General features: G+C 42.2%; 2 protein-coding genes across 9 annotated transcripts in view; one reads left to right on the forward strand and one right to left on the reverse strand.

Moving 5' to 3' along the window:
- The window catches only part of LEPROTL1 (leptin receptor overlapping transcript like 1), a 45,329-nt gene that overhangs the window by 22,809 nt on the left and 9,385 nt on the right, over nt 1–13,135 (forward strand). The window lies entirely within an intron of this gene.
- LOC101150855 (small ribosomal subunit protein uS8-like) lies at nt 238–639 on the reverse strand. The gene has a single exon (XM_055348343.2). It carries the CDS (start codon nt 621–623, stop codon nt 270–272), a length of 354 nt encoding a protein of 117 aa, XP_055204318.1. The 5' UTR covers nt 624–639; the 3' UTR covers nt 238–269.

A 13,135-nucleotide genomic window follows, 5' to 3' on the forward strand; every position in this document is an offset into this window, starting at 1 on the left:
GATGATCATCGCTTTATTAATTATGGTAATGAAAAATCAAAATGATCTTAAGGCCAGGTGTGGTGGCTCAGGCCTGTAATCCCAGTGCTTTGGGAGGTGGAGGCAGGAGGATCACTTGAGGCCAAGAGTTTCAGACCAGCCTGGACAAAATAGTGAGACCCTGTTTCTTTTTTTTTTTTTTTAATTGTCCATGAGGCATTTGGTTTGTAAATATATGCTGCATTACATCCCTAGAAAAAGAATCCCAGGATTTTCCCTCCTGTATGTTTTCATCTTGCTTCTTCATGGTCCATGATGCCAGCTGAGGTTGTCAGTACAATGAAACCAAACTGAAGGGATGGAAGCAGATTATTCTGCCATTTTTCCAGATCTTTGAGTTGCACATCAAATCTGGGGCTGATCACTCCACACTTGTTTAGCCTGTCTGTGAGGTTCACAACAATTTTCCCAGCTCTGTGATCATCAGTGATTTCGAATTCGCCAATGTAACCATGCTTCATCATCACAGTGAGAAACCGGATGATGACTTTGGAGCACGGCCTAATAAGCACCTGGCGTTTGCCTCTCTTTTTGGCATTGTTGATGCTCTTGAGAGCATCAGCCAGGACATTCATGCGCACCATTGTGGCGGCGCAGAAAGATGGCAGGAGGAGCAGTGAGACCCTGTTTCTATAAAAAATTTTTAAAATCTAAAAGTTAGCAGAAGATTGATTAAATCAACTATGACTGTATTAGGTGGTTATTTAAAATTACATTGTAGAAAAATGCTTATAGACATAAAGTTTAAAAAGCAGGCTATAAAATAGAAATTAGTGTGAATCTACTGTTTGGGAAAAAAAATCTATATATATATTTTTTGATTTGGTTGTTTTTTTTTTTTTTTGAGACGGAGTCTCGCTCTGTCTTCCAGGCTGCAGAGCAGGGGCAGAATCTTGGCTTACTGCAACCTCTGCCTCCTGGGTTCAAGGGATTCTCCTGCCTCACATTCCTAAGTAGCTGGGATTACAGGCACCCGCCACCACACCTGGCTAATTTTTGTATTTTTAGTAGAGACTGGGTTGGCCAGGCTGGTCTCGAATTCCTGACCTCAAGTGATCCAACTGCCTTGGCCTCCCAAAGTGCTGGGATTACGGGTGTGAGCCACCATGCCTGGCCAGAAAAACACAAATATATTAATATATGTACATACAGATACATGTGTACATGTGGAAAAAGCTAGAAGGTTATTATATTAATTTGCCAGGGCTGCAATAATAAGGTACCACAGACTGGGTAGTTTAAACAACAGACATTTATTTTCTCACTGTTGGAGGCTGAAAGTCCAACAGTAAGGTGTCAACAGGTTCAGTTTTTTCTGAGATCTCCTGAAGGAGTGGCCTGCCCCTCCACACCGGTAGGTATATCTCGTCAGGTGGGACAAGAGACTGAGAAAAGAAATTAAGACACAGAGACAAAGTATATAGAGTAAGAACAGTGGGCCCAGGAGACTGGCGCTCAGCATATGGAGGACCTGCACCGGCACCGGTTTCTGAGTTCCCTCAGTATTTATAACTATTTTCACTATCTCGGCAAGAGGAATGTGGCAGGAGAGCAGGGTGATAGTGGGGAGGTCAGCAAGAAAACATGTGAGCAAAGGAATCTGTGTCACAAATAAGTTCAAGGGAAGGTACTATGCCTGGATGTGCACGTAGGCCGGATTTATGCTTCTCTCCACCCAAACATCTCAGTAAAGAATAACAAAGCAGCATTGCTGCCAACATGTCTCGCCTCCCTTCCTCTTTTACTAATCCTCCTCAGCACAGACCATTCATGGGTGTCGGGCTGGGGGATGGTCAGGTCTTTCCCATCCCACGAGGCCATATTTCAGACTATCACATGGGGAGAAACCTTGGACAATACCCAGCTTTCCAGGGCAGAGGTCCCTTAGGCTTTCCGCAGTGCATTTTGTGCCCCTGGTTTATCGAGACTGGAGAATGGTGATGACTTTTACCAAGCATACTGCCTGTAAACATTTTTTTAACAATGCACATCCTGCACAGCCCTAGATCCCTTAAACCATGATTCCATGCAACATGTGTTTTTGTGAGCTCAAGGTTGGGGCAAAGTTACAGATTAACAGCATCTCAGGGCAAAGCAGTTGTTCAGGGTACAGGTCAAAATGGAGTTTCTTATGTCTTCCCTTTCTACGTAGACACAGTAACAGTCTGATCTCTCTTTCTTTTCCCTACAGTCTCCCTCATTGGCTTGCAGATGGCCCATTCTCCCTGTGTCCTCACACAAAAGTGTTAGGATTATAGGCGTGAGCTGCCACTGCACCGTATCTAGTTTTTTTATATAAACTTTACAATTCACTTGTCAATTTCTATTTTGTGTCTGTGTCCTAATTGTCTGATTTTAGAGGGATGCCAGTCATATTGGACGAGGGCCCATGCTAATGACCTCGTTTAACCTTAATTACATCTTTAAAGCCCTTTCTCCAAATATAGTCACATTCTGAGGTACTGGGGGTTAGGATATGAATTTTAGGGGAATGCTACTCAGCCCATAACAGCTATATACGAAAATATTAACTAGGTATTTTTAAAATATGTAGAATTTTTTCATGATTTTTTAATAAAAATGCTTTTAAGTTGGGCCTGGCGGCTCATGTCTATAATCCCAGCACTTTGGGAGGCCGAGGTAGGTGGATCACTTCAGGACAGGAGTTCAGGACCAGCCTGGCCAACATGGCAAAATGCCGTCTCTGCTAAAAATACAAAAACTAGCAGAGCGTGGTGGCGTATGCTTGTAATCCCAGCTACTAGGGAGGCTGAGGCAGGAGAATCACTTGAACCTGGGAGGCAGAGGTTGCAGTGAGCCGAGATCATGCCACTGCACTCCAGACTGGGCAACAGAGTGAGACTCCATCAATAAATAAATAAATAAATAAATAAATGTATGTTTTTAAGGCTGCGCATTAAACTACCTCAAATAAAATAATAAAATTATAATTGATTGTCATTATTACTAATGATTTTTGCCCCAAGCAAGTTTCTGAAAAGGGTCCAAATAGCTCATCCCTTTGAAGCAGATTCTGAGTTGGAAAATCTGTTAACAGTTGCTTCCTCCATAACAAACATAAAAGAACAGCATGGATCTAGATCTCCCCCAGCCATTTGGGGAAAAATAGAAGAATAAGAACTATCATAAGACTGCACGTGCATAAGATGTTACATGATACTCTTTTAGTTGTAAAATATAAAGAGGGCAAAATGTAAATGGTCGCTTAATAAGTTGTATGTATTTGTATATGCATATATATATATATGTATTTTTTTTTAACTCTGGTAACAAAATACATAACATGAAATCTACCATCTTTGTTTAATTTTGTTTCTGAGACGGGTTCTTTCTGTGTCACCCAGGCTGGAGTGCAGTGGTGCAATCTCAGTTCACTGCAACCTTCGCCTCTCCGGCTTGAGCAATCCTCGTGTCTCAGCCTCCCATGTAGCTGGGACTACAGTCATGAGCCACCATGCCTGGCTAATTTTTGTATTTCTTTTTAGAGATGAGGTTTTGCCATGTTACCCAGGCTGGTCTTGAACTCCTGGGCTCAAGTGATCCACCAGCCTTAGCCTCCCAAAGTGCTGGGATTACAGGCATGAGCCACCACACCCAACTGTTTTGTTTTTCTTTTCAAACAGGATTGGCTGAAATACCATGTTAAATTATTAAGTGTACACTTCAGTATTGTTATATACCCGCATAATTCTATACAGCAGATCTCTAGAACTTTTTCATCTTGCATGACAAACTCTACTCCCATTCCCCCTGCTCCCAGCCCCTGGCAGCCACCATTCTACTCTGTTTCTGTAAGTCTGACTCCTCTAGGTACCTCCTATGGAATCATATAGCGTTTGTTCTTCTGGGACTGGTTGATAAGCTGTATATTGTTTACTGATTCCCATCCCCTTTTATCTCAGGAGCCTTTAAACTACATTTACTCGATTCTCTTACCTCCAGGGTTCTGTGTTTCATCTACATATAGTGTTTTGTGTGTTTTGTTGTTTATTGTTTTTGGGGTTTTTTGTTTTTTTGTTTTTGTTTTTGTTTTTGTTTTTTTTTGAGATGGACTCTCACTCTGTCGTCCAGGCTGGAGTGCCGTGGCTCCATCTCGGTTCACCACAACCTTGGCCTCCTGGGTTCAAGCGATTCTCCTGCCACAGCCTCCCAAGTAGCTGGGATTACAGGCACCCGCCACCACGCCGGGCTAATTTTTTGTATTTTCAGTCTAGACAGGTTTTCGCCATGTTGGCCAGGCTGGTCTCCAACTCCTGAGCTCAAGTGATCCGCCCATCTCAGCCTCCTAAGGTGCTGGGATTACAGGTGTGAGCCATCACGCCCAGCCTAGATATTGTTAATAAAATAAACTCATGAGATGACTTGGAAACCTGAAGGAAAGCAAAAGACATGCTTCCTCTGCCAGCAGTGGTATGTGGGCTTTGGTGTGTTTTTTCTGGAGCTGACAAGACTCCATTGCACTGCTTTTTACCCGATGCAGGGATGTGTGATTCTGGCAGTGGTTTCTTGGCCTCTGGATGGCAGTAGAAATGTCCTGGCCTCTGGATTAGGGGTGTGGGGTCTAACAGGAAAGCTGGTGGAGAGCTCCTTACCTTCTGCTCCCCCAAGCATTCCAGTGATTTCTTTTTTGTTTTCTTTTTATCTTTAAAAAAAAATTAGGCTGGCACAGTGGCTCACCCCTGTAATCCCAGCACTTTGGGAGGCCAAGGCGGGCAAATCACTTGAGGTCAGGAGTTCGAGACCAGCCTGGCCAACATGGTAAAACCCCATCTCTACTAAAAATACAAAAAATTAGCTGTACGTGGTGGCACGCGCCTGTAATCCCAGCTACTCAAGAGGCTGAGGCAGGAGAATCGCTTGAACCCGGGAGGCCGAGGTTTCAGTGAGCCGAGATCATGCCACTGCACTCCAGCCTGGGCAACAGAGCGAGACTCCCTCTCAAAAAAAAAAAAAAATTAACTTTAGGTGTCAAGGTAATTCAATGTGGAAAGAATCACCTCTTCCAGATGATTCTGCTGGGATAACTAGATATCCACATGCAAAGGAATGAAATTGGACCCCTACTTCACTCTATATTCAAAAATTCACTCAAAATTTTTATGTAGAGTCAAGGTGTCACTATGTTGACCAGGCTGGTCTCAAACTCCTGTCCTCAAGCAATCCTCCCACCTCAGCCTCCCAAAGTACTGCGATTATTGGCCTGTGCCACTTCACCCAGTCTAGTATTTTCATATAAACTTTAGAGTTAGTTTGTCAATTTCTATTTTTAGAAACTTTTGGGAGGGCCAGGCATGGTGGCTCACGCCTGTAATCCCAACACTTTGGGAGGCCAAGGCAGGTGGATCACTTGAAGTCAGGAGTTCAAAACCAGCCTGGCCAACATGGTGAAACTCCGTCTCTACTTAAAATACAAAAAAAAATTTAGCCAGGTGTGGTGCTTGCCTGTAATCCCAGCTACTCGGGAGGCTGCAGCAGGAGAATCCCTTGAACCTAGGAGGTGGAGGTTGCAGTGAGCTGAGATCGCGCCACTGCACTGCAGCATGGGCAACAATGCAAGACTCTCTCTCAAAAAATCTTTTGGGAGTTTAATTGGGATTGCATTGAAGCTATAGATCAATTTGGGGAGAATGAATCTTAACAATTGTAACAGTTACCTATTGCAGCATAGCAAACCACCCAAAACCTATTGACTTAAACCAATAATCATTGGTTCAGCTCACAAATCTGTAATTTGGTCCGGTCTTAACAGTAAGTGTTTGTCTGCTCCACATGGTGTCAGCTGGGGGTTGGTGGATCATCTCCCAAGATGGTTCACTTACATAGCTGGCAATTGGTGCTGGATGTCTAAATGGGAGCTCAGCTAGTATGAAGGCCAGGGGTCTCTGCTTCTCTCCATATAAAACTCTGCCTCTCCATGGCAATGTGGCTTTCTTACATCCATTCCAAGAGTGTGAATCATCCCAAGAAAACCAGTCAGAAGTGTGTGGACATTTTATGACCTACCTTAGAAGTCACGAAGCATCACTTCTGCCATACTCTAGTGGTCAACCCAGTTGTGTAAATGTCCCCCCAGGTTCAAGGGGAATGACCATGGACCATTCAATGGAAGAGTGTTAATGTTACATTGTAAGAAAAGCATATGGGAGGGAATATATTATGGTGTCCATCTTTGGAAAATGCAATCTGCCACAATTTTGAGTATTTCAATCAATGAACATGATATATCTCTCAATTTATTGAGGTTGCAACATCTCTCAGCAGTGTTTCATAGTTTTCCAAGTACAAGTCTTGCAGTCATTTTACTACATTTGTTCCTAAATATGTCAGGTTTTCTCATGTCATACTAGCATTCCTCTGTTTCGCTTCGTCTCTCTCTCACTCACACACACATACATATACACACATACAAACCTCAAGTATGAAGTATGTTTGCATGGTTCCCATGTCTATATTTATTCCTGCTTAGGAAGCTCTATCCAGACCTATAATTTATTCATTTAGTCAAACAATAAATAACATAATTTCAATCAATAAAAAGTAAATGAACCAAATAGAGCAGAGTGAGGAGATGGGAATGATGGCATGGGAATGGGATTTATTTTAGACAAGGTGTTCCTCTCTGGCAAGATGTCATTTGAACAGAGACATGAATGATGTAAAGGAGCAGCATCTCTATCCATAGAGACCTGGGTAAGAACATTCTGGATAGAAGGACTAGCAATTTCAAAGGCTAAAAGGGAGGAATATGCTTTTTTTTTTTTTTCCAGAAGATAGCAAGGCCATTGTACCTGGAGTGCAGTGAAGAAGAAACTACCAAAACACAAAGTTGGTAAGATTGTTAGTCTTATACTAACTGTCTTTTATAACCTAATCTCAGAGGTGACATACCATCACTTCTGTCATGTAATATTCATCACACAGACCAACCTGGATTCAATGTGGGATGATGAAAATGCCAGAAGAGGGGATGGGTCACTGGGGCCACAATGATTTTTTGCAGTTTTTGATCTTTTCATTAGGAATTGGGGAATGGAAATTCCTGTATCTGACTTCCTTCTTCCTTATCTACCCAGAAGTCTCTTGCACACTTGTTTTCATATAAATTTTCAAACCTATAAAAAATGGAATATATTGAACTCCCAATCAACCAGTTTCAACAATTCTGAACACATGGCTGTTCTGTTTCATCCGTGTATTCTCCATTCTCTCTAACTTAGATTATTTTAAAGCAATCCAAGATTAAATATCATTTAATCTGAATATCTCTAAAATGTGACCCTTCCTTATTCTTAAGAAAAACCACAATATGATTATTACACCTGAAAAAGTTAACAATAAAGCTTTACTATCCAATTAGTGTTTAAATTTCCCTATAATATTCTTTCAAAGTCGGTTCATTTGAATCAAGATCTAAACAAAGTCCATATATAGTTCATAAATATAGTTTATTATATAGTTATGTAAATATATAAACAGAAAAAAGTATAAAAATAAAATGTACTTAGGGTCAGCTGCATATTTAAGAAATAGGGAGGAAATTACCTTTGCTCTTCTCTTCAATCCTAAACAACATGTTCCCTTGAATTCAGGTCATTACCATGAGTGTCATCCATTAGGAGTTAACATAATGTTCTTTCTACAGGGAAATGTCATCTAACCTCTAAACAAACAATTTAGAAGCAAAGTTGTGGAAAGCATTCCTTTAGTAAGTTGAGAATGCCAGAAAACATCACCTCACATGTCCTCAGGCTAATGAATCCACCTAAGGCACTCAATGTAACATATCCAGATTGGCCATGAAACTAAACCAAAGTATCACTTGAATCTTATGAACTGCACAAATGCCCTGCAAGGAAAACATACGTACATAATTATCTCACTTGTTGTAACTTAGAAGGTGTTTCTGAAGAAAAAGGTGCAGCAAGAACCAAGTAAGACAAAAATACTTCCTTAGAAATAATCTGGCATCTCTAGCTGTTGTTATGATTGTCCCTGGAAACGAACCAGAACAGATTAATAAGTATCTGACTGTTATGAGCTGCCAAATAAAGGCTAAGAAATTAAACCTACTATTCAGGAAAGAAAGAGTCAGAGAAGTTAACAGTGTTTTCTTAGTAGGAGAGAACTATTGTCAACTCTCAGTTTTTTGATGAGCCACAAAAATATCACTTTGTTCTTTTTATACAATAGAAAACAAATGGAAGGAATATAATAGGAAATGCCGGGTGTTTATAAAGAACCTTGAGCACTCAGCAGATTTTCTTCCATTGCTTTCTATAAAATTCTTGTTGGATGAATAGAGGCAGGTTGGGAGATGGATGCCTTACTTTTTCTGCTTAATGTGTTGAAAATTTAATAGAACACTTATACAATCATAATGCCTTCAGTTTTAAAATTAAATACTCTAAAAGGAATATTTTATCCACATCCTGTTATGGCGTACTAGGAAACTTGGGGCCCAGAGGGAATTGCTTGGGTCCCACAGTTGGCCTGTGCTAGAACTGGGACAGGGCCAGAACTCCTGCCTCCAGGAGAGGGGTTCAGACTGCTTCCCCATGAGATGGCTTTACTAACATCCGAATCAGCCATTATCAGGAAGAAAATGCTAAAGTAGTCACGGCCATTTTACTCTATAATTTCCTTTGAAATGTTTTGGAAATAGATGCATTTAGACGTTTGGAAAAAGCTCACATAAAATATAATCACTATCCCTTCACCTGTTAGTACTGAACTCTTAGACTATGGAGAATCAAGTTTCCTGAACCATCTCCTATGTTATAAATCTGTGAAGAATCTGTTGTAAGTGATTTGAATGTACTATCTAATAGTTGGCATTCTAATCAGGATAATTACTAATGATTGCAATTGGTCATTGCAATGCCCATAATCTATCTATAATCTTGCCTGCCACTCACCTCCTGTTGTGTGGCCCAGTTCCTAACAGGCTGTGGATCAGCACTGGGAGTCAGAGACCCCTAGATTGTACCGTATAACCTATGTATGTAGTAGGCTAGACCATCCAGCTTTGTGTAAGGCCACTCTATGATGTTCATACAATGACAAAACAGCCTAACAATGCATCTTTCAGAATGTGTCCCTATATTAAGTGACACATGACTGTACCTTCCATTAGGCCCCATCTCCCAACACTGCTGCATGGGGGATTAAGTTTCTAACATTTGAACTTTAGGAGACACATTCAAACCATACCAACCTCGTTTTCCAAGTCCTCATGGAATTGATGAATCCGGTATAGATGAATCAACAGACTGAATGTGTATCAGTGAAGCCTTCCTGTGGTTTGCTTTATGAAACTACATAGATAGAAAAAGGCCAAGGTTGGATTGTCTCCTATGGAGAAGTTTAACTACTGGAGTGGATTGCTAAACCTGGGACATACATTAAAGCCACTGGCTGCCTGTTGATCATGACAACTGTCTACAGATTAAGAAGGAGGCCAGCCCAGCTTAGTAGCTGCTATGATTCAGAAGGATGGGGCTGCACTATGAGGGTAGTATATTCAGAATAATATGTTGACAGGCCAGACCAGCACTATGGGAGGCTGAGGCGGGAGGATCACTTGAGGCCAGAAGTTCAAGACCATCCTGGCCATCATGGCAAATCCCCATCTGTACTAAAAATACAAAAAAATTAGCTGGATATGGTGGCACACGCCTGTAATCCAAGCTACTTTGGAATCTGAGGCATGAGAATCGCTTGAACCCAGGAGGCGGAGGTTGCAGTGAGCCGACATGGCACCACTGCACTCCAGCCTGGGTGACAGAGTGAGACTGTGTCTGAAAAAAAAAAAGAAAATACAAAATAATATGCTGACAGACGACCTGAGTTCTCATGACACTTCCTAGGTGATGATGCCATTTCAATCTATAAATAATGAAGGCTATACTTTCTTGCTGCTCTTAGAAAGGCTAATGCTGTAGCTTTCTGCTAAACATTTTCTTATTAACCTTTGCCAGCATCCTGAGCTTGATGGTTTTCATGGCTTAGCTTACTCTCCTCTTAGGGATTTCTTAATCACCAAACTCTCAGACACTATTTTCAAACAAATGAATGAGATCCCCTGGGGACCTGAAAGAGTTGCCAGACCTCTCAGAGTGATTCGGCTGATGAAAGTGGGAGGCCAGAGGTCAGGAGGCGTGTGCCCAATGGGCGCTGTTTCCATGGGTTACTGAGCTCTAGTACTCGGTCCACAGAATTGAGTTCACTTGTCCAGGGCTACTGCCTGCAAGACAGAGACAGCTGGCCCCATCCTTGCATTTGTAAGGATAGGCACGATTCATCAAAATACTATTCTATACTTGGGAGGCAGACGTGGGAGGATCGCTTGAGCCCAGGAGTTCAATGCTGAAGTGAGCTATGATTGTGCCACTGCATGCCAGCCTAGGTGACACAGTGAGACCCTGTCTCAAAAAAAAAAAAAAAATACACACACACACACACACACACACACACACACACACACACACACACACACGTATATGTATTCTGCTTGGGCCAATAAATGGGCCAGAACAAGACAAAAAGCAGGGGTAACCTGAGGGTTACTTCTAGATCAAGCAAGAGAAGGAAAACATCAAATCCGGATCTGGAAGCGAGGTCAGGGCACATTAATGAGAGGATATTCCAGAAGGGTAGTGATTGAATTTTTTAAAAAGAGCGGGTGGGGTGTCAATAACCAGGTACCACCAGTCATGTAGCAAAGGGAATTCAGGAGCAATGGGCAGAGTCTTGGAAGTAACAGAGTGGGTAACGAAGGATAGGGAAACTGTTGCCAAATGGGAGGGAGCAGCGGGGGCAGGAGTTGGGAAGTGAATGAGTTAAGATCTAACAAAAGAATCAGAACTGGAAGGAGACACCTCCTCTCTGTTTCTGCCCATCTTGGATCCGGGCTGTCCTCTGGGCAGACAGATGGCTCCAGTCTACATCTCTGGCTCCGGCTTCTTTCCTTGGATCAATTCCCACAAATCACTTTCTACTGTCCAGAGAAATGAATCATTCTCTACAGAATGCAAATAGAAAAAGAAGGAAGCAGACGTCCTGGTTTAACCAATCAGAGGAGTAGAAATTACCCCTGGCCATCAGTGGGGAGATAGATTTGGAGGCCAGATTGCATTTTAAAAGGCTTTGTTAACCAAGTTCTTTTTTAAATTTAACATTCCTTCATGAGCATTTCTCTAATCATGAAGAGTAGTCACTTAAAAAAATTATGGGGCTGGACACAGTGGCTCACGGCTGTAATCTCAGCATTTTGGAAGGCCAAGGAGGTTGGATCACTTGAGCTCACGAATTCGAGACCAGCCTGGGCAACATGGCAAAACCCTGTCTGTACAAAAAATAAAAAAAATTAGCTGGACATAGTTGTGCGTTCCTGTAGTCCCAGCTACTTGGGAGGCTGAGGTGGGAGGATTCCTTGAGCCCAGGAGGCAGAGGTTGCAGTGAGCCGAGATCATGCCACTGCACTCCAGCCTGGGTGACAGAGCCAGGCCCTGTTTCAAAAAAAAAAAAAAATACTGAAGTGTAACATATATATGGAAACTTGCACACATCTAAAGTGTACCTCTCGAAGGATTTTCATCAACTGCACACACCCCTAGACAGCTCCCCAGAAGTGCCCCTATAAAAAGCACTCTATTTTTCTTTTTTTTTTTTTGAGACAGAGTCTGAAACTATTTTTTGAGACAGAGTCTCTTTGACTATTCCCAACTCTGGGAAACCCCATTTATCTACTTTGTCTCCTCTGAGCTACTGAGTATGGTGAGAGAAAGTATAGAACTCTTCTGGTTAAGGCACTACAAGTTTTGGGTTTGTGTGTGTGTGTTTTTTAATAGAGATGGCATCTCCCTATGTTGCCCAGACTGGTCTCAAACTCGAGGGATCAAGAGCTCCTCCTGCTTCAGCCTCCCAAAGTGCTGAGATTACAGGCGTGAGCCACTGCACCCCACCAAGGCCACTACAAATCCTTGCCATCTCTGTTCATCAAGACCCTCACTGTGTTATGTTCTGAGTGCTAAGATTGGGCTCGTTGTTTGCCTTCATGTTAATCAGTGATATTGACCTATAACTTTCTAAGTTATCTATAACTTCTAACTTAGTATTATCTTTGCGAAGTTTTAATGATTAAAAGTGTATTAGTCTGTTCTTGTAATGCTATAAAGAACTACCTGAGGCCGGGAGCAGTGACTCACACCTGTGATCCCAGCACTTCAGGAGGCCAAGGTGGACGGATCACTTGAGGTCAGGAGTTCAAGACTAGCCTGGCCAACATGGTGAAACCCCGTCTCTACTAAAAATACAAAAATTAGCTGGGTGTGGTGGCATGTGCCCATAGTCCCAGCTACTTGGAAGGGTGAGGCAGGAGAATCGCTTGAACCTAGGAGGCAGAGGTTGCAATGAGCTGAGAGCACACCACTGCACACCACTGCACTCCAGCCTGGGTGACAGAGTGAGACCCTGTCACACACACACACACACACACACACACACACACAAAGAACTACCTGAGACTGGGTAATTAATAAAGAAAAGAGGTTTAATTGGCTCACAGTTTTACAGGCTATACAGGAAGCATGGCTGGGGAGGCTTCAGGAAACTTAAAATCGTGGCGGAAGGTGAAGAGGCAGGAGGCACGTTTTACATGGCTGGAGCAGGAGGAAGAGAAAGAGCGGGAAGGCATTACGCACTTTTATAAACAACCAGATCATGTGAAAACTCACTCACTATTATGAGAACAGCAAGGGGGAAAGCCACCCCCATGATTTAATCACCTCCCACCAGGCCCCTCTTCCGACACTGGGGATTACAATTCAACATGAGACCCAAACCATATCAAAAAGCTTATTTGCAATTTTACATTTTGAAAACGATAAGAAGGATTGGTTTGGAATACTCAACAAGCTGAGATGCCTGTACAGTGTTTTGTATGGTGGGATAGATGTCACCCTAGATAAGCAGATGGTTTTACACAGAACACAAATACAAAGTTTTTTTTTTTTTTATTTGAACAAGCATGTATTTCTTTTAGTGAGTACTGGAGTAAAATAGAATTAGCACACCA

This window comes from Gorilla gorilla, chromosome 7 (genome assembly GCF_029281585.2).
Source record: "Gorilla gorilla gorilla isolate KB3781 chromosome 7, NHGRI_mGorGor1-v2.1_pri, whole genome shotgun sequence".
Taxonomy (NCBI): domain Eukaryota; kingdom Metazoa; phylum Chordata; class Mammalia; order Primates; family Hominidae; genus Gorilla; species Gorilla gorilla.

Coding starts and splice junctions, on each gene's coding strand:
- LOC101150855 (XM_055348343.2), bottom strand. CDS start 623: ATGGTGCGCATGAATGTCCTGGCTGATGCTCTCAAGAGCATCAACAAT.